The following is a 21,150-nucleotide window of genomic DNA, read 5'->3' as shown; positions in this document are numbered from 1 at the left end:
TCACTACCTTTTGAAGACTTTTTAAGGCTGCAATCCGACCTTTCTATGAAACCAATTAGCACTGCATATTAATTCCCACAATTCAGTCAACCTCAAAGCAAGACTGAGGCAAAAATTAATTCCTGTGAAATTATCAGTCAATGTTTATCCCGAGGTTAAAAGTGCACATCAATAGTCGCACGGAAATTAATGTCAATAAAATGAATTGCCATGGGTGGACTACAGTGTAATCATGCCTGGAACTGTAACGGAATAAATGTATGCTGTCATTGCACCTAATTATCTGGTGCATACATTTCCCTAATACAAAGAAATGCATTACACAATGCCTTAGGCAGTGGTATTGATTTCACGGTTATGTGTTGAGGAGCAGAGGAAAAAGTGCCTTCGGAGTTACTGCACTGATAATCTTTCATTTAAGGAGGCACTTCCACATTAATTTGCTTAATTAAAGACCTATTTAAAGAACGGCGTTGTGGCATGGAAAATGGAGGATACAATTAAAATTACGTTATACAGTATGACAGCAACACGCATATAACGTTTAAGAACAATTACTCTGCAATCATTCGGTAGCTGACAACGGCGATCGTGATTTGTTGAATAATGTATGTCTTCAAAACATTCTTGCACAAATGCACTTTCACAACCTGGAATCTCATCAGTTCATTTCTGCCACCTAGATTGGCAATGAAGTGAGCCTGCTACCTTTGATTTCTTTTTCCTCATGCGATGAATGCGGGATGCCAGTTGGATCGTGGTGAGTGAGTCGGCGTAGTTCACCGGAGAATCGGAGATGTGGGCAATCATGGTGGTTCGACAATTGATGTTGCCGAGGGACTCTCTCAGCAACATTGTCAGTTTGCTATCCCTACGGGGGGAACATTGTTATTAGCGAAGAAAAAACACTGTCGTAAATTCTGTCATGAATTCCAAGGACAATTAAAGTGAGCTGTCATAATTTTAAAACTCTCTCCAAGATAAATTCTTTTTAAGGTGCCATTAATAAATCTTTGCCAGCCACACTCGGTGCCAAACTATAAATCACTGCAACAGCGGTGAAGGCTTTCATCAGAAGCGAACTTAACAAACGAAACGAATAGAACACGTGTCGCGGGAGAATGGAACGCGCAGGGACTCGCCTGATACAACGACATATGGAATACACTTGGCATGCCGTCTGTGAGTAATTGAGGAGCCTTACCTGTAAGGTACGTGTTTTGCTCCATTCGCCAAAGCCATGATGACATTCCCCAATGCGTTCAGAGAAAGACACGCTCCGCCTCCCCCTTCTCGACTTTTACTCAAGACTCTTTCACAGCTCCCCAGGTCGATGAGGTGTAGCCTGCTCCGCCCACCTGACACTAAAGGGCAAACGTCGGAGAGGAACGCAGCGAGTAAAACACGTACACGTCTGCAAAGTTCCTTACACACTGTTAATACATGTGATGAGTTATACAGCCAGACTAGACCAGTTGACTATCAATGCGGAGTGATTCAACCTTATCCCAGATGTGTATCTCATTAAAGAAACAAGCACACCACATTAACACTTTCAGGGACAGAGGTTACTACAGTGAACAGCTTATCATGTTATCAGGTTACCGGGTGCATGAAAGGGTTACATTTAGAAATAGCAACAAAACATTGCCTTGTCAGGCATCAAATCGCTAAAATTTGTGAGAAATTGTCAAGAAAGGGTTTCCAAATTTAGGTTTGGTCCTAAAGTGGGTTGTCGGTTAATTTTTTACAACCAGGAAAAACAGTACTTGGCAAAAGGGCATTTTGATTCATGACCATCGTCTTCTGTGTTTCTTATCATAAGTTGATGCAGAGTAAGCTATATGTCAATGTTATGCTAATTGTTGGTCCACATTTCTAATTGGTTTTCAGTGTTCACACTTAAAACATTTGAGCAACCCCCCGTGCCAGTGAGTTTTACAGTAGCTACAAAAAAATGACACTAACTTCCTCCCTTGCCGCTCTTCTCCATGCGATACTGGTAAATGTGCAGCGTGAACAGCATGTGCGAGTTGCGTCGCTCCTCCTCCTCTGCACTGGGCTGGCTGGTGCTGCGGGCTGCTATGGCAGCATCCAGAAAGAAAGCCGCCTTCTCAGCTGTCGGGGCGTGAAGCTCGTTCTGATTCTGAAGCTGTAAAAGGGATTTGGTGGGGATGAGGGTTTCATAGAAAACACTATGGTGAGCAAAAGAAACCAAATGGCGCTTGAAAAAAAAAACAGACCGGACAGGAAGGACAGAAACAAAGAGGGAAACTGGTTAATTGGAACCCAGCGCACATTTTTGCCCATTTGCTTGGGTCTCAAAAGCAATTAAAAGGGCAGATATGTGCACAGAGGGAGGACGATTAGCAGAGGTAATGGTGCAGTAGGAAGCAGAGGTAAGCCTTTCACCATGGGATGAGGATGATGCTGATGACGATGATGAAGTTGGACGAGACAGAGAAGGAAATATGAAAGGAGCCTCCATGTGGCTGCTCAGCGGAAGAAGAGCTCTCTTTGAAGTAGGGGGCACATCCACATTCACCCAAAACGTCTGACAGCAACACCTGTGAGTGGCTTTTCAAACCGACACCATCCCCCAATAACACTTCCATTGTGCTTAGAAGTGCTCTCGCACCAAGGTAATAGATGCTGATGGATGCTGACAAGGGAGTCAATGCAAAGGTAAGTTGAAAGCCATCAATAAGGCACAGATGGCTTTGGTGGAAATCGAGAGCCAGAGACATGTATGGTTGAGTACAACTGATAACAATAGCTGGGAGAAGAAAAAAAACAAACAAGATAAACCAAAACATTTTTGAAGGTTCATCGAAGGGAACAATTCCAATTCCCCCCCTACAAATATCGCCCTCTTCTTACTTGAGTGCCACAAATGGGATCCTCTCTGAGATGGATGCCTGGCGACTGGCCTTCTTGCTGGCTCCCCGTCGATACGTCAGACAGCAGGTCCGTCAGTTCCTCATCTTGCCCAAAGATTTCCACTGCAGACACCCGGACGGAGAAACGTGCGCCTGTCTTCTCCTTGCGTTCGTTGATGAGCTTGAATAGCCAGGAGATGGCACAGGGCACCACGCCCAAGGTCTGAGTGGAGCTGTCTTTGCCGATCATCGTGTATGTCTTCCCTATGAAAAGGGCCCAGTAAATCAATAACTTGCTGGCCAGGTATTAAAATGACTGTTATGGATTGAAGAAAAAAATACTCTGAAAATAAAATCAAAATATATTATGAAAGGGTCAGAAACACACTGGCGTGGAATTGTTTTTGGAAATCAATCGAGTTGAGGTGAAAGTTAAAAAGTTAAAGTTTACTGGTTGTGTGTGTGTGTGTGTGTTAGTTTGTTATTTATCTGTTTATTTTTAGTGTCACTGCTGAAGAAGTGCAGTCCATGTGTTTATGTATCATTGTTCCATGAAGCCACAGATTTGTTTATATGATTTTTCTAGTCAGATAGATTATTTACAGTAAACCCCCCTTTATCACGGTTTCTAGGTTTGCAGTCACAGTATTTCTTTCTTTTTTTTATGTATTATTACCGTAATAAAGTATTTTCATCATTTGGATGAATTTTACTGCATAGTTTTGAATTTAAATCCCGCGGATTTGAATCCCGCACATTATTTTGCCTGATTGGCAGTTTTGTCAGACGCGCGTGCGTGCTGCTCACCTAGCTGGTCACTTCCGTGTTTCCTATGCTGTTATATAATTTTAGCGGAGTGGCATCCTGAAAAATCTGGAATTTTCAAAGGTCAATTTTAACACATGAAATGGGAGTGAACTGTATTCATCTTGTTATGAGCTGTCATGAGTGCACGTTTTTATACTGTACAATATTTTTGTGTTGTTCATTGGTCATCTTAATACATTACACATGTTACACTGTGATTCTATTGTTTTCAAACTGTACTGAAAGACTTTCAAATAATTTAAGAGCCGTAAATGTGTATTAAATTGCAATCGCAAAATAGACAAAGAAAAAAATACTGAAAAAAAGTAATAGATTACTTTTTATTTATCATTCAACCCAATTTTTAAGTGCGGGACCTTACCAAGCTTAACTTGCCCGAAGCAGAAGATGCACCCATCGGCGCCATTCGCCACTGATTGGATGACCTCCGCTACTGTACCTGAGCACACCTCAGCCTGGGGAAAAAACATCCAGCAGTTAAATCAATTTACAGCCACATCGGAGCCAACAATATCCATCATCAAGTAGATGAACACTTCTTTGGCATCGGTTAACCAAGTCTTGTGAATGGCTTTAGTATTGTTTATTGCTTTTTCATGTATGCATGCTTTAATGCGTTACTCATTTTTTTCAATTTGTTTTAGTATAGGCCCTCTGGGGCGGCGCTCGTGCAGCAGAGCCCCCCCCCCCCCTCTTCCCATACATCATACAGCAAACAAGGCTTCTAACAGCACAGCAGCTTGCTGATACTGTTAGCCACCAGCAGTGCGGTCCCAGAGGCACCATCTCAGCACGTTGGCCTCAGCTCTGCCGTGAAAACGTTTTAGGCTTAAACTATCAGCAACTTACTTAAGCAAACACTTGTTGCAAGGAGAGAGAACGATGAAGGATCTCTCTCCATTACAAAGATGATGTCTATCTTGAGTAACGATACTCATATTTGCACTTGCATTTATTAAAAAGACGCCACAACTTGGGGAACCTTTGGAATGCTTCACAATTGTGCTTGTTTTCAGCACTGTCGGTAGAAAGGTGCTCCACCATGTGCGAAACATGTATCTCACCTTTTGTCTTTAGTGTCAGTGGGTATTCTTCCCAGGGAAGGGCTAAGATTAGATTTAGCAGCGAGGTTAGATATGACTAGAGTGAATTCAAACCATTCCCCAGATGGCTTCATAGGCCCGGCTGTTCGACCCACACTGGTAACTGTGCCCCCTGACCCAAGAGCAACAATTTTTTTTAAGACCCTGGCCACTCCCTGTCAGCTACAAGATGTTCCTTTACCCTTGAGAGAATAAGGCACCACAAGACACCTTCAAAAACAATTCAGACGTACGCACAATGACATACACAGTATGTACTTACTTGTGAGGCGTCCTGGGTAAAAACTGCATCAAAGGCAAATATCTTTGGGACAGCAACAGTGGCGGAGCGTCTGTGTCCTGAACTTGAGTGCGGAGGGCTGGATGCGGGATCGTAGAGGGTTACCTGCTTTTTCCTGCTGTCCACTTTCAAGAACGACTGAGACTCGGACGAGTCGGTTGCCTCCCAAGACGGGCAAATGCGCATCATCACTTTGACCTGGAGCATAGAGGAAAACAAATAGCACGAGGGACAAAAGGACGGGGTTCAATTATAAAGCAAATAAAGCATGAAAAATGGTCAGGCGCGACTACACAGAGGGTTGCAGGAACACATTTTCAGATTCACCGCAGAGGGAGAAAAATTACAGGCTACAATGACCATCTTTTTTGCTTCGAGTGCTGACAAACGAGAATAAATTATATAGGCATTCTGAATATAGCTCAGGCTCCAAAAGGAAAGCTTAGTGCCACACTGAGCATTAACATCACATCATCCGTATCAGGGTTGATGGACACCGAAGGTTTCCATGGAAACGCTCAATCCAACATTGACTGGCAAACGCGGTAGGTCAGCCTAATGCCTAATGGTGTCAGTGCGAGGCGGCAAGGTGTGCATTGAAAGTCAAGGCATAGAGTGGTGGAGATGAATGCCTGTGAAGCAAGTGCCATGTGAGAGGATTAGCGCTCCAGCGGGGAGTTTTTCTGGACGATGGGAAGCTCACCAGCATGGGAGTGCACAAGCATAATCCCCCCACCCATAACACCTTTTCACTCTTCCTACTTCACTTCACCTCCCTCTCCCTGTAGCTGTTTGTGATTGCAAAATGGAAAATCTACATTCAAAGACAACAAATTTGGGGTTCACCTTAGCACATTCCATAGGTCATGCCCGACCATATTATATATGATCACAAAGGATATTGTCCATCTAATCACCATGGTTACTAAGGGTAAGGGGTGCCAGTTTAATATAACATGCAGTAATTCCTGCTGCTACTGTGCTGCGCAATTGAAGAGCATATGGTGTCTGCGAGTGTCGCCCCATTTGTGCTATGGCAGCCTGAAGAAATACAATAAAACCCTCCATCCATCCATTTTCCGAACCGCATGATCCTCACTAGGGTCGCGGGGGGTGCTGGAGCCTATCCCAGCCGTCTCCGGGCAGCAGGCGGGGGACACCCTGAATCAGTTGCCAGCCAATCGCAGGGCACACAGAGACGAACAACCATCCACGCCCACACTCACACCTAGGGACAATTTAGAGCGTCCAATCAGCCTGCCATGCATGTTTTTGGAATGTGGGAGGAAACCGGAGCACCCGGAGAAAACCCACGCAGGCCCGGGGAGAACTTGCAAACTCCACACAGGGAGGCCGGAGCTGGAATCGAACCCGGTACCTCTGCACCGTGTAGCCGACGTGCTAACCACTGGACTACCGGGCCGCCCTACAATAAAACCATTTTTGATTTTTAAAAAAAACTGCATTTGTTTTTTAATGGAGCTCTATTATGTGTCCTGTAAGTGGTGGTATTATATGAGGCCTCTATTTTCGTGCCAAGCGTAAGTCTAGCACAAAGTGCAGTCTAATGGTGTGCATGGGTGGAGCTCTCTATCTATTGCCATTTTTTCAGTCAGGCGCAATTAGAAATGGCAGTTTGCGCCGTTGTGGGACTGAACAACTTGATTCCCAGCTAATTGAAGTGGCTCCCCTCATCTCCTTTAAATTCCGTGCAGGTCTATGTGCCGAAAGCATACCAGACTCGCTGGAATCCATGCAGGAGATCGGCACGCGCGAAGTACATTTGTAAGGAACTGCAAGAAAATGGATGATTTCGAGTTGAAGTGGGCAATAGGAGTCCACCTTCGAGCCCAGATCATGCATTTGTACTGTATGTCCCAATCCCCTTTCCCAGCACTCAACCACACACACACGCACACACACACACACACACAACACACATGTTGGAGGTATCTAACATGATGCCCAGCTGGAGATGAGTATTGGCTTCATCCTAGCTGACGTTTTGACCAGTGTGGCCCAGACTAGGGTCTTTAAGTCTACACAAAGCTCATTCTTCTTCCAACTACGGTTCGATAAAAACGACATCACTTCGGGCAGCAGAGCTCTAAAACAATGTGGCTGGAAATCGCTTTCTTGCAAAGTGCATTTTTTCCACTCAGCAGGGGAGCTGTTGCCATGACTGGCATGTGCATATGTTGAGAAAATTACATTTGCTGTGACATTTAAAGAGGCCTTCCACGTAACTGCAGCATCTCACACAGAGGCTGCCAGCCAAGCAAATGTCTCAACTCTATTTATGTTGGCAAAGATCGCATGCTGAAGGCCACAAAGGAATGGCTCCAATACTTTCACACCTCAGAATGCTGTGCTAATGGCCCCTGGTTCGCTGCTCGTAGATCCCCTAACAAGTCCATTAGTGCGGTTTGGCAATCAACACTGTGCCTAAGTCAAAAGTAGATGTGACCTACTTTTGCCATGACCCACAGTGGAACAATTGAAAAGAAGGGAGGACCTAGCCAGGAGAAAGTTGGTGGGTCCAGGCACTACTATTACTTGGTCAATCAACAATTGAAAGTTAGGTGGGCAAAAAGACAAAACAAAAAAATGCAATTGCTTTGGAATCGAGCTTTTCACACTTGTAACAGTGGCCATAAATGTTAATCACCTCTTTGGAAACAACCCCTTTGGGTGGACAGATGCACAGTTTACCTCAATTTTGGGCTTGTTTACAACACAGACTTAGTGTGTCACACTGGGAAATTCACAATAAATGGCGAGACCGTCTGGATACCTGGCACAAAAAAAGCAAGCGCTTCCTACCCAGGTGGGACCGAATCTTGTTCGGGGACTTCTGTTTTATAAATACAGGATGCCGGCTCAGACAAACAATGGCCAATAAACCACAGAGGAAGAGTGATGTGTTTACACAGCTTACTTTAATGCCTGCCCCATCGCTACCAGTTTGGCTTTCATCGGCGTACAGAGCAGCTGACATAGAAATTGAGAACCTGTTGCTGATACAACATGAGATTCACAATTTGTTTTTGTTTTTTTTGCCAGTCAAGAATTCTGGTCACACAAATGAGTGGATTCCTGAAGACTGATCACAATGGGAATGTTTGGCCTTCAGCATGTCGTCCGGTGTGTCTCAAGCCAGCTTCACCCCTCCTGTCTTGCGTCTATTTACCTCGGTCAAGTGCGGCGATGATGTCATGTTTTCACGACTCCGGATTTATTTACTTGTAGGCAGGCGGCTTCCTGCTGTGTTTGTGTGCAGGAATACCGTAGTCCCAGTACTTCACAAAACATTGCAGAGGGGTGTGGCATGAACAAAAGTAGATCTTGTGACATTTTGATCCAAGATTGTCTCCAAAGTATTTTATCTATCCTTTTTGAAACCACAGAAGATGGCAAGTGTGGCTTTTTAGCCAGAATTTTTCACTTTGAAATGTACGCTACTGCCACCCACAGAACTAAATAGAAGGATTATCAACTTCGGACTGTACATTTATACTTATTGGCTTTTCTAAACAGCACAATGATATGAAAACGCATTCTTCTAAGTACTCTGCTGTATTCCTTTCCTGTAAGGCAAATTGCTAACTGCTAAGCTAGAAGAGGCATTTCGCCTTCAATGGGCTCTGCGCTATCAATGTGTGTGAATGTTTGTATTTTATTGCGTTTGGGCTCGGATGTGTGGCCCATGCGTCAAATGGCTGCACATGGCGGTGGTGATGTCTCTCTCACCTTGCCCATCCCAGGATTCTCTTTCACTTTGGATACGGCGCGGAGCAGGCATGGTGGGGCAGCAGGGGGCGAAACCTGCAGAATGCCACTGAAGTTGGTGGGGTAGATGGAGGGCTCCTGTGGGTGGAGCAGGGAAGGCTGCTGCTTCTTCCGTTTGGAGGACAGGTTCAGCTTCTGAGCTGCCCTGCATAGAAACAAGAACACTGAATGTCATATATTTTTAAAAAAAGACTTTAAATAAGCTGCCCTGCGATTGGCTGGCAACTGATTCAGGGTGCCCCCCGCCTGCTGCCCGAAGACGGCTGGGATAGGCTCCAGCACCCCCCGCGACCCTAGTGAGGATCAAGCGGTTCGGAAAATGGATGGATGGACTTTAAATAAGCACAGGCAGTCAATTGAGTTTATTGATAATTTGTCAAGATTTACATTTTTTCAGTGTGTTTTGAGACAAGAGACAAAACATATTGTGTGACAACCAGAAGGCCAACAAGTTCTTTTGTTTTCCCAAGAGAGCAAATTCACAAGAATCCATTACCAGGAAAGATATTTTTGTCATGCATCTTCTTCAGAGCCTAGTCATATATTTAACACCCCCCCCCCCCCCAGGGCAACTTTAGCCTAACCAAGTAAACTAGCAATCATAATGGGAGGAAAACTGTATATGTAAACCATATTTGTGTGATCTTAACAGTCAGTTCATGGTAGAAAACCCTCCAATATGGCGGAGTTTGGCCAAAATTCCCCCACAGCGATGTGAAAGACTCATCACCAATTATCGCAAACGTTTGATTGATATAGACTCCGGCATGGTAACCGCTTGGATCAACTAATACCGCATCTGAAAATGCAAGCTCACAGCGAGAGCGAAGCTCACTGAAATTGTCTGCACTCCAGTTACTGTTGGGAGGCCACATGGGAGAGGCAACAGAAGTGTGTATGAACTCCAACAAGCAAGCCCCATTAGTCCTTCTCAGAGCTCCCCCGGACAGGACTGGGTGGGCCACTGCCAAAAACGCAGCCCCCTCCCTGTGTCCTGGAGTGACAACTACCACCATCGCTTACCCTCTCAACACTCCCCTCATCCCCTCACCTCTCCACTGTACGCCCCCCCCCCCCCTGCAGCGACAGCCCTTGAGCACAATCAGGTAACACGCTGCCGGCTGATGGAATAATTATTGCATCCAAGAGGGCTACGGGAGAAGGTTCTCCCCGGGGAGTTGCGGATGTGTGAGAGCATGCCGGCTGGATTGTGTGGATGAAAAAAAAATGATGGCGGTGGAGGTGAACGTGAGGTGAAACGAAGGAAAGGTTGAAAAAGCACAGGAGCACACGTGGATTTATGCAATAGGTGGACTGATAAGCAAGCACAGCCCATTGCGTCAAGATAAATGTACCCATCCTTGCATCTCTTATTTTGCATCAGCGATAAGATTTGTCATGCATCATCAAAAAGCAACAGGAAATAGCGAGATGCAGATATTGATTTAGAACGGTTGTGACCCGTGTGGTGAATTCGCAATGGAAGGCGGTAAATCATAGGCTTAATTCACGCTCCGCATCCAGACTGCTGCACATGTAGTTGTAGCGAAGGACATTAAAAAAAAATGTTATTTATGGCTTTTTCACCCAAACAATGAATGGGCAGGAAACACAAGAGGAAATGAATGACTTGCCACTTCCTCTCTCGCTGACGCTACCTTCAGCGCTCTTTCTTGGCCATGATCAGTCAATGGAAAATAAGCTGTGAGGACAGACTCAGGCAGCTTCTCCACCTGTTCACTGTGGCAACGACGCTGGCACGTGTGTAATTTGGAATGAATGATCAAAGCAAGTCAAGACGAGGCGTCAGACTAAAATCTGCTTGCATCGACTGCAAAGGAAATAAAGTTAAAGGCAACGCTTTGGTGTATACTTACAGCTCTTTCCAATCCATTATCTAGAGGATGCTCATAGTCAGCAAATAGACACCTGATAAAGTTCAACTTTGCGGTCCATGTCTGTTTTGTCAGCATTCTCCATTACTTGAACAATTTATATGCTGCCACAGTGTGGCGAGAATAGAGCGAGGCGGGTCCACTCGCCAGCTGGGGCGCCGGGGTCCTTTTCACTCCGATGGCAATCATAGAGGGTCCATCTGATTTCACAGAGGGAAGACGATGCAGAGGAGGGGGAGGCGTGGGCAAGCTCAGAACTGAATGGGGGAGAAAAGCGCAGGACAGAATGGACGAACAGGTAGAGTACCCAGTGTGTGTGTGTTCAGGTAGTCTGCAGGGCTGCTTGGAAGGACGAAATGAGGGGTCAGGACCAGACTGAGCATCTCTTTCTTTCACGCACTTCAAAAGCTTTCCATCCCTCCGCCCCCGAAAAAAAGTTCAGCCGACATCCAAAGATTCAAGAATCCAGCAAGAGTTTCCACACAGTTTTTCTCTGCGCCCCTTCATTCACATCCATTCTGCAGTCACATCACAGGCTGCATGGTTAATCCCCTGTGGTGGTGTGGCTGCTGATTCTGAAGACCACGTCCTTCCCAGTCTGTGCTGCTCATATGCAGGAATCAGCATGCCTGACTGGGTTGCAAGATTTCCACTGGCTGGCTGAGAATGAGGAGAATTCCTCGTCTGCCTCTCGCTCCTTCCACGACCGGAGAAATTCTGGCAGCTGTCCTGCTATGCAACTCTCTCTCTCTCTCTCGCCCTCTTTCTCTCTCTCTCCCGCCCAGCCCATCCCCTTTTCCCTTCGACAGCCAGACTGAGTGTCAGCTCACTCGATTGCTGGCTGCTTGCAGCGCAATTTGGGAGTACCGTTTTTCTCTCTATGTACGCGCACATTCACACACACACGCATACATGCGCACGTTGGCTCCTATAACACCAACGTGCGCGCACACACATGCCGTGCACCCCACCGCACTTCAGATGAATACTTAATGCACACAGGAGCCCCCTCTGCTTTTAGGGTCTCACACTTCAAACAGATTTGGTTAGTATGCCTACAGTACATGCATGTTAGTGAGTTGGTGTGGTTAGTGGTGTGGTTATATTATATGCACATTTGTTTTTTTGTCTTTGTCGTAGGACGTAGGCGTTATTAATCAAAAGGACCGGCCACACATATCAGGAAGGAAGTACTTACGAGCACCTAGATGGATAACCTGAAGGAGCATCGTTGCGACTAAATTAGAGCGAGATGACAAAGACATTGAACGAGTGACATCATTGAGGGACAGATTGATGCTGGACGGTGAGAATGAGTGCAGTCAGTCAACGGTCAAGGGTAGAAAAAGGAGAATGAAAGCCTGCGCGTGGGCGAGCATCAGGGCGAGAGCGCCCCATATTCCCCGGGCTGCCAATTTAGCACGGAGCTCCCTGGGCCGCCAACCAACCAGTCTTGTTGGAGAGCGTCCGACAGAGTGGGTTGTGAGTGCTGCCAGATGAAAGAACATTCAGCACAAATATACGCACTCTCTCTCTGCACCTCGCCACTTCTGACACAGTGCCCCTTTTATGAACTTGGATGGATTGACTATGGAAGCAGAGAAGGGAAAATCATCCCGACCCCTGCCTACCTATTTGCCGAGCACAGAATTGTAATGAAGCGGTTTGATGTATCACGTAACCTTTAGCTTCCTCCAAGTCTCCGCACGCTGCTCTGTGCTGTTTTGTAGCGTGTCCAACTTAATTTGCCTCAGGGGCTTATTTCAAAGTGCAGGAGTCGTCGCTTCCCTCGAGCTTTGCCACATGCTTCCAATTCCCTCGTATCCTGTCGGGTCCTGATTGCCAAGCATCCACATGGAAGACAATACTAATGTGAACACTGGCCACACTGACAGACTAACCGGTCATTATTAGACTAATGCTTCTCTCCTCGGTGAGGTTCCAAGCGTTTTATGTCAAGATGACGTCATAATTGGGAGCGGTCACAAATATGCCTGATAGCATTTTGGCTTCATCACTGTGTCCTACTGAACAAACCTCAGATATGATTGCTGCGTAAAGAAATGACACAAAAGAAGACCAAAAAAAATCCTCTTTGTTCAAAAGCATCAGGATTGTGTCCTCGCTTGCCGAAGGAGTCACAGTGGGGAAGAAAGGTGCAGAGAGAATGAGTGGAGTGGCAGTGTTTGGACGCCCCCCCCCCCGTTCAAACCTTCACTTTTGCACGCTATCAGTAATGGTGCCAGCCCGCTTTTCAGCCAATGTCAAATTAACGAGAGAAATTCTTCAGCCTCAGAGAATCATTAGTTGCTTGTAGCCATTACCTTGTTTGCGCAAATATGTCTGTGTTGCCCACGCCAGCTGTACAGATCTTCAGGTAGGCCTGTTCGGCAGCTAATTACTGTGTTGGCCACATTTACTATCCTTGACATTTCCTTTCGGCGATTCTCCCTTTTTTGTTCCTTTTGTACACATGCCGAGATCAGATCAGTGAGAGCGATATCAGACTGTGCACAGCACACGCTCACGGTGAGGCTGATTAGCCGTCCAGCATGGCTCTTCATGAATGGAGACTGGAATGTTGAGCTCCAGCCAGCCTCGCCACTGTGCAGTGATAATGAGTACAGCACAAGGATTCAGGCTGTGTCCAAATTCACAGGCGGGGGCCTCCGAAGGCAGCATTTTTTGACGCATGACGTCACTTCGGTTGCGATTCGACCGGACGGGGTGTCCAAATTCACATTAAGAATGTCTAAATCCTCCACGGTTTATGCAGTCCACGTAGACTAGCTGCACGAGGAGGAACCTCTGAAGACGTCGAAGGACCCAGCCTGCGAATTGTCTTGCTAGAATTCTGAAACCAAGTGCAGCCAAAAAATGCAGCCGAAAAATGTAAGCGAAAATGCGCCCTTCGGAGGATGCAGCCTGTGAATTTGGACAGAGACTCAGACTTGCTCGCATTTGGAGACATTCTGAATTTGTCCTGGATTTATTAAGGCATTGTCCTAATGGCTCGGAAAACCATGTTGTTAGCTGATCAAGCTGCGAATGTGCCATATCAGCAGAAGCTCAGGATTGACTGAGGAGGATGTGCGCGAGTCTTTCAGGTAAGGTGCTGTGTTTTGGAGAATCAATAGGAGGAAACCTCCCCTGAGCTAAAATCACTACACACTGTCTTATTGATGGGCTGCCCTTGACACGATCAAACACCCTTTTGGCTCAAAGATGTGTAAGAGAATAAAATAAATGCAGCACGAAATAAAGCAGAGCCACATACAATGCACCAGATTCAAACAATGCAGACGAGTACGGCTCCTATCCAAATATGTGACAAATCTGCATGTCACAATGCCACTTCAACCCATAACATGACCCGAGCGATGCCACACTTCTGTGGCGATTCAGCATTCTTGACATGTTCACGAGTTCATACAGTAGATACAGCCAAGACTTTGTGGCAAGTGAGAAATGCGACCCAGTAAAGATTTACATCTTCAACATGGCTGACCGTTTACAGTACACCACTCCCACTCACGCTTCACAGACTTCCTCACCTTCACTAAAGTGACATCCCAAGGCACTGCTTTCCCCTTTAGCTCCCCCTGTTATCCACAATTGATAGTATCTCCCGCTCTTGTATCGGTGGCAATAACTAAAAGGCATTACACACCCTGTGTTAAAAACAACTACCCTCTGCAATGCCGATCCTAAATCTCTCAAACGTTCTGATTGCTTGTTCAATTCCCAACAAATAATTTAACCTCAAGAATTTTTTCATTACTAAGGATGTAGATTTTCAGGGTCTTTTTTTTCCACACTCTTCAAGATGTAATCAGCTATTTTGAAGATGTTTCATTCCACATGAATGACCTTCAGTTAGATTTCTCATTTAACCCTGACAGGACACATGAAATAAATGTACTGTAGGACTGTCTGGCAGTAATTAAAAACTGGATGATTAGCAAGTCTCTTAAGTTAAATGCAGCTCAAACCGATGTGTTAATTGATGCCCCTGACATTTTAGCTTCTAAATTGGTCAGCTGCTTCGGGTCCCTTAGAACCTTGTTCGAGAAACCTTGGGGTTATATTTAATCAGGCCATGCTACTGCTGTTTCCACCTCAAAACCCTTTCCAAACTCAGAACCACTGTATCTCATTCCCAGCTAGAAATTATCATTCACGCTTTTGTTTCCTCACATCTCGACGACTGCAATTCTCTCTTCACCCGTCTCAACAAAACTAGACTGCCTCCAATTAGTTCAAAACGCTGCTTGCCAGTCTTCTGTCAAGATCACATACATTCAGTCATATCACTTTTGTTTTAGCCTATTTACACCAAGACACCAAATCGAATTGTCACTTATGGGGACCTCCATGGTCAAGCACCTGCATACTATATAGATTGATATTGTGTCTTTTCACTGTTCCGCCAGTACACTGCAATCAGTTGACTGCTTTCTACCAGTCGTACGTAGTACAAAATTCAAAACTGAAGGTGACAGAACTTTTGAATCGGTTGCTCCTAAATGGTGAAACACATTTCCATACAAGCTGAGAGTCTTTGGGTTTGTAAAAGCAAAACACGAGGTACACTGGGGGATAACAGACATTGGAGAAAAGACTCAATGCTTTGTTGTAATGTGTGTGATGTGGTCATAAAGTGAGCTTTATGACCCTACTTTATGACGGCTCACCTGCAATCATGAGACCAGCAGTATAAACATTTGTTTTCTCACTTCCTCTTCCTTTTCCTAATTCACAAAAACCAACGTCAAAGACCACGACGTCATAAACACAGCGATTCATACTTGGAGTGTTCAACAAAGTGGCAAGCATCTGTTATTACACTTTCAAAAGTCGATATTTCACAAACCAAGAAAAAAAGAAAAACATCTTTCCAACCATTCTGAAATAACGGTAGCCCAATATATGTTAAAATGGAAAGGGAGAATGAACATTCTTATCTGTTGCTGAGTGAATCTTATCACTCCCAAGATTCTAACTGGACTGCCTGCCTGTTTTTCTCCAGCATGCGCATCGTCTGTCATCTCTCCAGTGTCAGTTTACACAGGAAAAAGCCCGACACCTCCAGGCTAAGATTTATTAGAAACAGATAAATGAATGCCAGTTAAAGCGGACAGGGAGGGATGTGATGTCTAGTAAAACCGGGCAATATCCTGCCCAGCACGTACCAAACATTTTTGCACAAAGGCCTTTGAAAACCTTTTTGTTTCCACAAGGTGTTGAACAAGTGTTGTATTTATAGTTTTTTGTTCTTGTCTGACAAATACCAAATGGTTGTATCTTAAATAATGCCTGTGGATATCATTCATCCATCTAAGAGAAATGAACCGATCACTGGACAATTCAGACAAGTTACTGACCGAGCAGTCATTTCACCGAACACTTACTTGCACAAATCATTTTTAGGAGGACTCATTTTTCTTTTACTTGAGTCATATATAAATGAGAGCACTCTTACTGAAGTACGTTTGTCGAATCTACCCACTCCTGTAGCCTTGTATCGGCTTTTGAGATTCTTTAAGCCAAAGAAAGATCAAGTGACCGTCAAGGAAGATGTTTGCTCCGGAGAAAGGACAAGGGTGAGAATAAAAGCAAGAGCTCTGTCCTGTTTCATTGCATCACTCGGTGTGTGACAACCTTGAGAAGTTTCAAATGTTTCACAGCGAAGTTTGGAGTGGGCTGGTCCCATCCTAGCTCGCTCAGAAAAGAGGAAAAACGTTTCATCAGGCAAACAGAACAGTCCTGCCGCGATTGAGTCAATGCATCTGAGAATGTTTAATGATAACAACCGGGCACCTCTGCATCAGTCCTTGGCTAATTAACGAAGTACATTTGTTTCATGCTACCAAACGACAACCCACATTTGTTCCTCATGCAAGATACCTCTAAAAATTAGTGAATATATAAAAACAGGGAGTAAAATGATCAAAAGAAGTACGCATGACAGTAAAATGATGAATAGATGAAAGATTGTGATGATGGTATGTAAGAAACAGTTCAAAGACCCTGACATTTACAGTAAACTGAAGAAGAAAAGCCATGAGAAAGAGCAGCTGAATCTTCTCATGTAATGGCTCAGTGCCAGTGAGGCTCCACCAATGCAGCACTACTGTAATTTTATGCCTGAGAAGGAAAAATTGATCACTGTGGCTTTGACACAGCCACCTTGGAATCTTATTTTCCCCCTCAAAAATGGCATTCCCCAGTTGGCCAAGAATAAATTGAACAGTTGGTGCAAAAACTCATCAATATTCAGGACAACCTGGTTTGGTGTAATGGCAGATTAAAATAAAGTGCAATCAGTCGGATGAACACAAGCTTGTATGAACATGGCGAGAAAACATACAGTGTATCTCTTTTGCATCGAGCCATCGATACTGAGATGAAGACAAAGGGACACAAAAGTACTCAAATGATACTTGTGTTTCCAGGGGGAATGATTTGAGTACTTGAATGCACCATGTGGATGTGTGACGCTCCTTGCTGTAACTTTCTGGCTTTTGTCTGTGTTTCCTGCTCTCCTCGTAAAGCCCCCCAGGCCACAAAGCTCTCTTGACTAGACAACCATCTTAATGAGGGCTTAAGACCAGTAAATGAGGGACATTTGGGGGCAAAAGTCAGGGGCTATAGTTCTATTTACAGTTCATTTTATTGTTTTCAGTAATACGGCCTGAAATAGGATGAACATTCAGTCATGGAGGAGCAGACAAAGAAAAGGGCACCAGCTCGGTAGGACCCAATTATCAGTCGATGAGATGAAGGAGGCAATACAAAGCCCCGGAGGAAAGAATTGGAAATACCTGCAATGAGAGTCAGGGATAAGTCCTTAGCTTTTGACCCCCTTTTGTTTGCAAGTGACTAAAATGTAGCTCTGTACATCAGTTGCTGTCTGCTCAATGTGCTGCTATTACATCAAACTTGATACAACATGTTTTTTTTAGGGGGGGTTAAAAAAAAAAATTTCATCCGATGATTGACAGATGATAATGAATACATATTCTCTTTGGCTTGTGCAGACTGCAGTTTATCTCACCCAGCACCTCACCTTCACCCCGAGCCGCCCTGGCACCGCTGACAAAGATTAACAGCTGCTTTCATCCCTTCCTGTGCCGTTCACACCCTGCTCCTGCGCACTCTGCACCAGTTATTTCGGCTGTGCTGATCTCCACGGCTGCAGGGAATCATCTGGAATGACTTCACACACTTGGTACACATGCTGAACTCGGATTCATCCACCACTGCCACCCACACCTTGCCTTGAAAACCTGATGATGAGTTGCATTGCTCACCTCGCCAATGCATGAATAACATTGACAGTCAGGAGTCAAGGGAATGTGTTTTTCTCGGAAAAATATGATGTATGGGAGTGGTGTGTGATGATTGTGGAAGTGACAGCTTTTTTTTTTTTCATTAATCACTTGCAACCAAGGAGAGACACCCAGTGGTTATTTATTTGAATGTCCACTAAAAGGCTTTCACAACAAAGTGGCCTGTGGGCTGCTAAGATCATTTCAGCGATTAATCAGTGGGTCCACGGGGCTACAAGGCAATAAGGGGAGAAGAGTTTGAACATGTGTTTATGTGTACAGTATATCTGAGTGAATAGGCAACCCAATAAAGGCTGCAGGCGTTCAACTCTGCTGCAAAGAAGCCATACTGTCATGTCAGTGGTCGCAGATTCGAAAGTGGAAAAGATCAAGGGGAAGATAGCACAGCATGAAGATAAAACACTGAATATTCAGCCATCGAAGAAGAGCCATGCTACAAGTATATTCTGAAGTCAAGAAGACGATCCCGTATCACACACACAGTAACAGTAAATTGGTTTGTTTTTGGTTTTGTTTTGTTTTTTGCATCGGTTGCCAGCTCGCACGTATTGGGTTATGAACAGATGATAGAATACTGCTGCATTTAGAAAAGGGGAGGGGACAAAAGATTTTGTGTAACTTTTAGTTGGACACTGCACAAGTCTAAAAAACAGATTATACGAACAAGGTTATGTGATAATGAGAGTCTATTTCATTACCTACATTCGCCACCTTACCTCTCTGAGCTCATCCGCCCCTACACACCTGCCCGGCGCCTCAGGTCTGTGGACCAGACTTTATTAGAAGTACCAAGAACTAAACTGAGGCTCAGAGGGGATCGAGCCTTTTCTGTTGCTGGTCCCTCTCTCTGGAATGACCTCCCACTGAACATTCGGCAAGCCTCCTCGCTGCCCATCTTCAAAACCCTCCTCAAAACTCACTTGTATTCTTTGGCATTCGACTCAGCATGACTTAGATTTGTTCTTGGTTTTACTGTTTGGTGCTTTCTACCGCCTTTATTACCGATTTGTCTTACTGTTTATTGTGCATGTTAAATTGCTCCATGTACAGCACTTTGTATGCAGCGATGGCTGTTTGAAAGTGCTCTATAAATACTGTTGACTTGACTTGACTTGACTATTTGCCTAAGAAGTACTTTTTCTGATGCACCCTCATTACTGGACTTCAAGGTGATGGTTTGTACCAAAATAGATTAATTATGACAAAATTCTTATCCTCAGTGGTAGTCTGAGCTGGGACTTTCTAATTAATCAACATGTTGTGTGTGTGTGTTTTTCCGAGAGAAACTTTTCGCGAAGTCAATCGACAAGCACTGATTAGGCAGCTATCAGTAATTCATAGAGAACAGAAGGCCATGATGACGCTGCATACTGAACAGTGATGGGTGAAAAGTCTGTCGCGAGCCATGTTTGTTTCTGTAAATGGGACCAGATTAAGCCAGGTCGTGATCTGAGGCCAATGGGACCTATTTTGCATTTGCACATCATATAGGTCGCACAATTCCACAAATGCATATCAGCTTGCATTGGCTAAAGCACAACTGTGCATTTGCATGACACCTGTCACTGACTGACACCGAGATCTGATATCCATTCAGAGTAACAACATAGCCGAACTGTTTCCAGTAAATCAGTAAGGCTTGACTCTGTTTTTCTTTTTTGTCATTATTTAAGGGTCAACAACTCGTTCACTCCAGAATACTTTTAGGAACCTCTTTTGGTGTGCTACACACAGTAAAGAAAGAAAGCAAAAAGCATTATTTTCTGTACATTGATGCCCTGACTCCGCCGGCCATGCTGTCACCATCAGTCTAAATCCACTCACCAGGGTGGAAACGCAGGCAAGGCCAAGATTTGCCACAGCAAGCAAAAATTACCTATTGTTTGGAAGAACCACGTCCTTATGTGCTAATCACGGAGCCCCTTGGGCATTTGATCCACTGTTCAGTTGAGTTGTGAATGCTTTATGTGGGCTGGAAATGGAGTGGTGCGAACGCTTTGACCTTTTCTTCCCACGTCCAACCAGCCACACATATTTTGATGTTTTTATCGCCTCCATTACATATAATGGGACAAAGGCATCACTATGTTAGGTGACAAGTACAAAAGTCCTCTCATGACTCCACAAGTAAAAGGAATCTATAAGGAGTGCCGCGCTTCTTCCTCTCCCCACAGGGGTTTAGTCCACACAGACCAGGGGTGAGCACATAGCCTTACGTCAGCACTTCAGCTCTTTTGTTTGTCAGACATCCACCCTCTGCAGGCTATGTGAGTGGGCCAGACAGACTTACTGACTCAGAGGTTTATCTGGGGGAACAAGAGAGAGAGCGCACACGCAAAGCCGCACCAAACACTCCGCTTTGGCTCTCACTTGCAGGTTGGTGATGACAGGCGCAAGTGATACCCTACTGGCTGTCACAATAGCACACGTCTGCCTACCACTGCAGGGCAATTATCACACCGCGTAATTCAAGCAGGAAGATACACTCGCACAAAGTATGCATCAAATTCAGTAGCACCAACATAGAATCCTAATCCGAATTATCTATGCAATGAACAGGCGATGCTCCCTTAGCAACTGTTCAGTGAGAAACATGACGAGCTTTGGGTGGATTAGCAACCACATGAGGGTTGCTGGAAGATTTGTCCTTGACACAACGAGGGCAGGCCGGATCTCCATCAACACGTCAGCTTTAGCGAAAGCCAGCTGGGCTTGGATGGAATCACACCTGTGTATTTGCGCGAACAGCCCCTCCGCAGCCTCGGTTGGTGCAGCCATTTGTGTTTGGCACTGCACAGTAAGCAGCCATTAATTCCACCATTTTGATTATAGCAGTAAAATAGCAGTCCAATTGTGGGGAAAAAAATTATAAATACAGCAGAGCAAACACCCCATCTCAAATATCACTCACTCCATACTTGTGAATGTACCATTCGCTGCCCTGGGCATGAGCGCTGGCTTTCAACAGATTGATACGAATCATTTGTCAGGTGGTTTAGAGGCGTCTGTGTTAACATTGCACTA

At 44.9% G+C, this 21,150-nt stretch overlaps 1 protein-coding gene across 2 annotated transcripts in view; it reads right to left on the bottom strand.

Annotated features, from left to right (window-relative positions):
- The window catches only part of kif26ab (kinesin family member 26Ab), a 65,896-nt gene that overhangs the window by 6,925 nt on the left and 37,821 nt on the right, over positions 1-21,150 (bottom strand). Inside the window, exons 1-8 of one of the 2 annotated variants that reach the window (XM_086127814.1) lie at positions 10,757-11,472; positions 8,841-9,024; positions 5,073-5,288; positions 4,069-4,162; positions 2,881-3,143; positions 1,969-2,152; positions 1,205-1,364; positions 709-871 (exon numbers count right to left, since the gene is read on the bottom strand). In XM_086127814.1, coding sequence (XP_085983940.1) covers positions 709-871; positions 1,205-1,364; positions 1,969-2,152; positions 2,881-3,143; positions 4,069-4,162; positions 5,073-5,288; positions 8,841-9,024; positions 10,757-10,773 — 1,281 coding nt within the window. In that variant the 5' untranslated portion in view covers positions 10,774-11,472. Of the gene's footprint in view, positions 1-708; positions 872-1,204; positions 1,365-1,968; positions 2,153-2,880; positions 3,144-4,068; positions 4,163-5,072; positions 5,289-8,840; positions 9,025-10,756; positions 11,473-21,150 lie in introns of those variants that run through there. The other variant, XM_086127813.1, reaches the window with a different exon arrangement.

This window comes from Hippocampus guttulatus, chromosome 13 (genome assembly GCF_054856545.1).
Source record: "Hippocampus guttulatus isolate MCC_2025c chromosome 13, RoL_Hgut_1.0, whole genome shotgun sequence".
In the NCBI taxonomy this organism is placed as follows: Eukaryota; Metazoa; Chordata; class Actinopteri; order Syngnathiformes; family Syngnathidae; genus Hippocampus; species Hippocampus guttulatus.
This window is presented reverse-complemented; position numbering and strand designations above follow the sequence as displayed.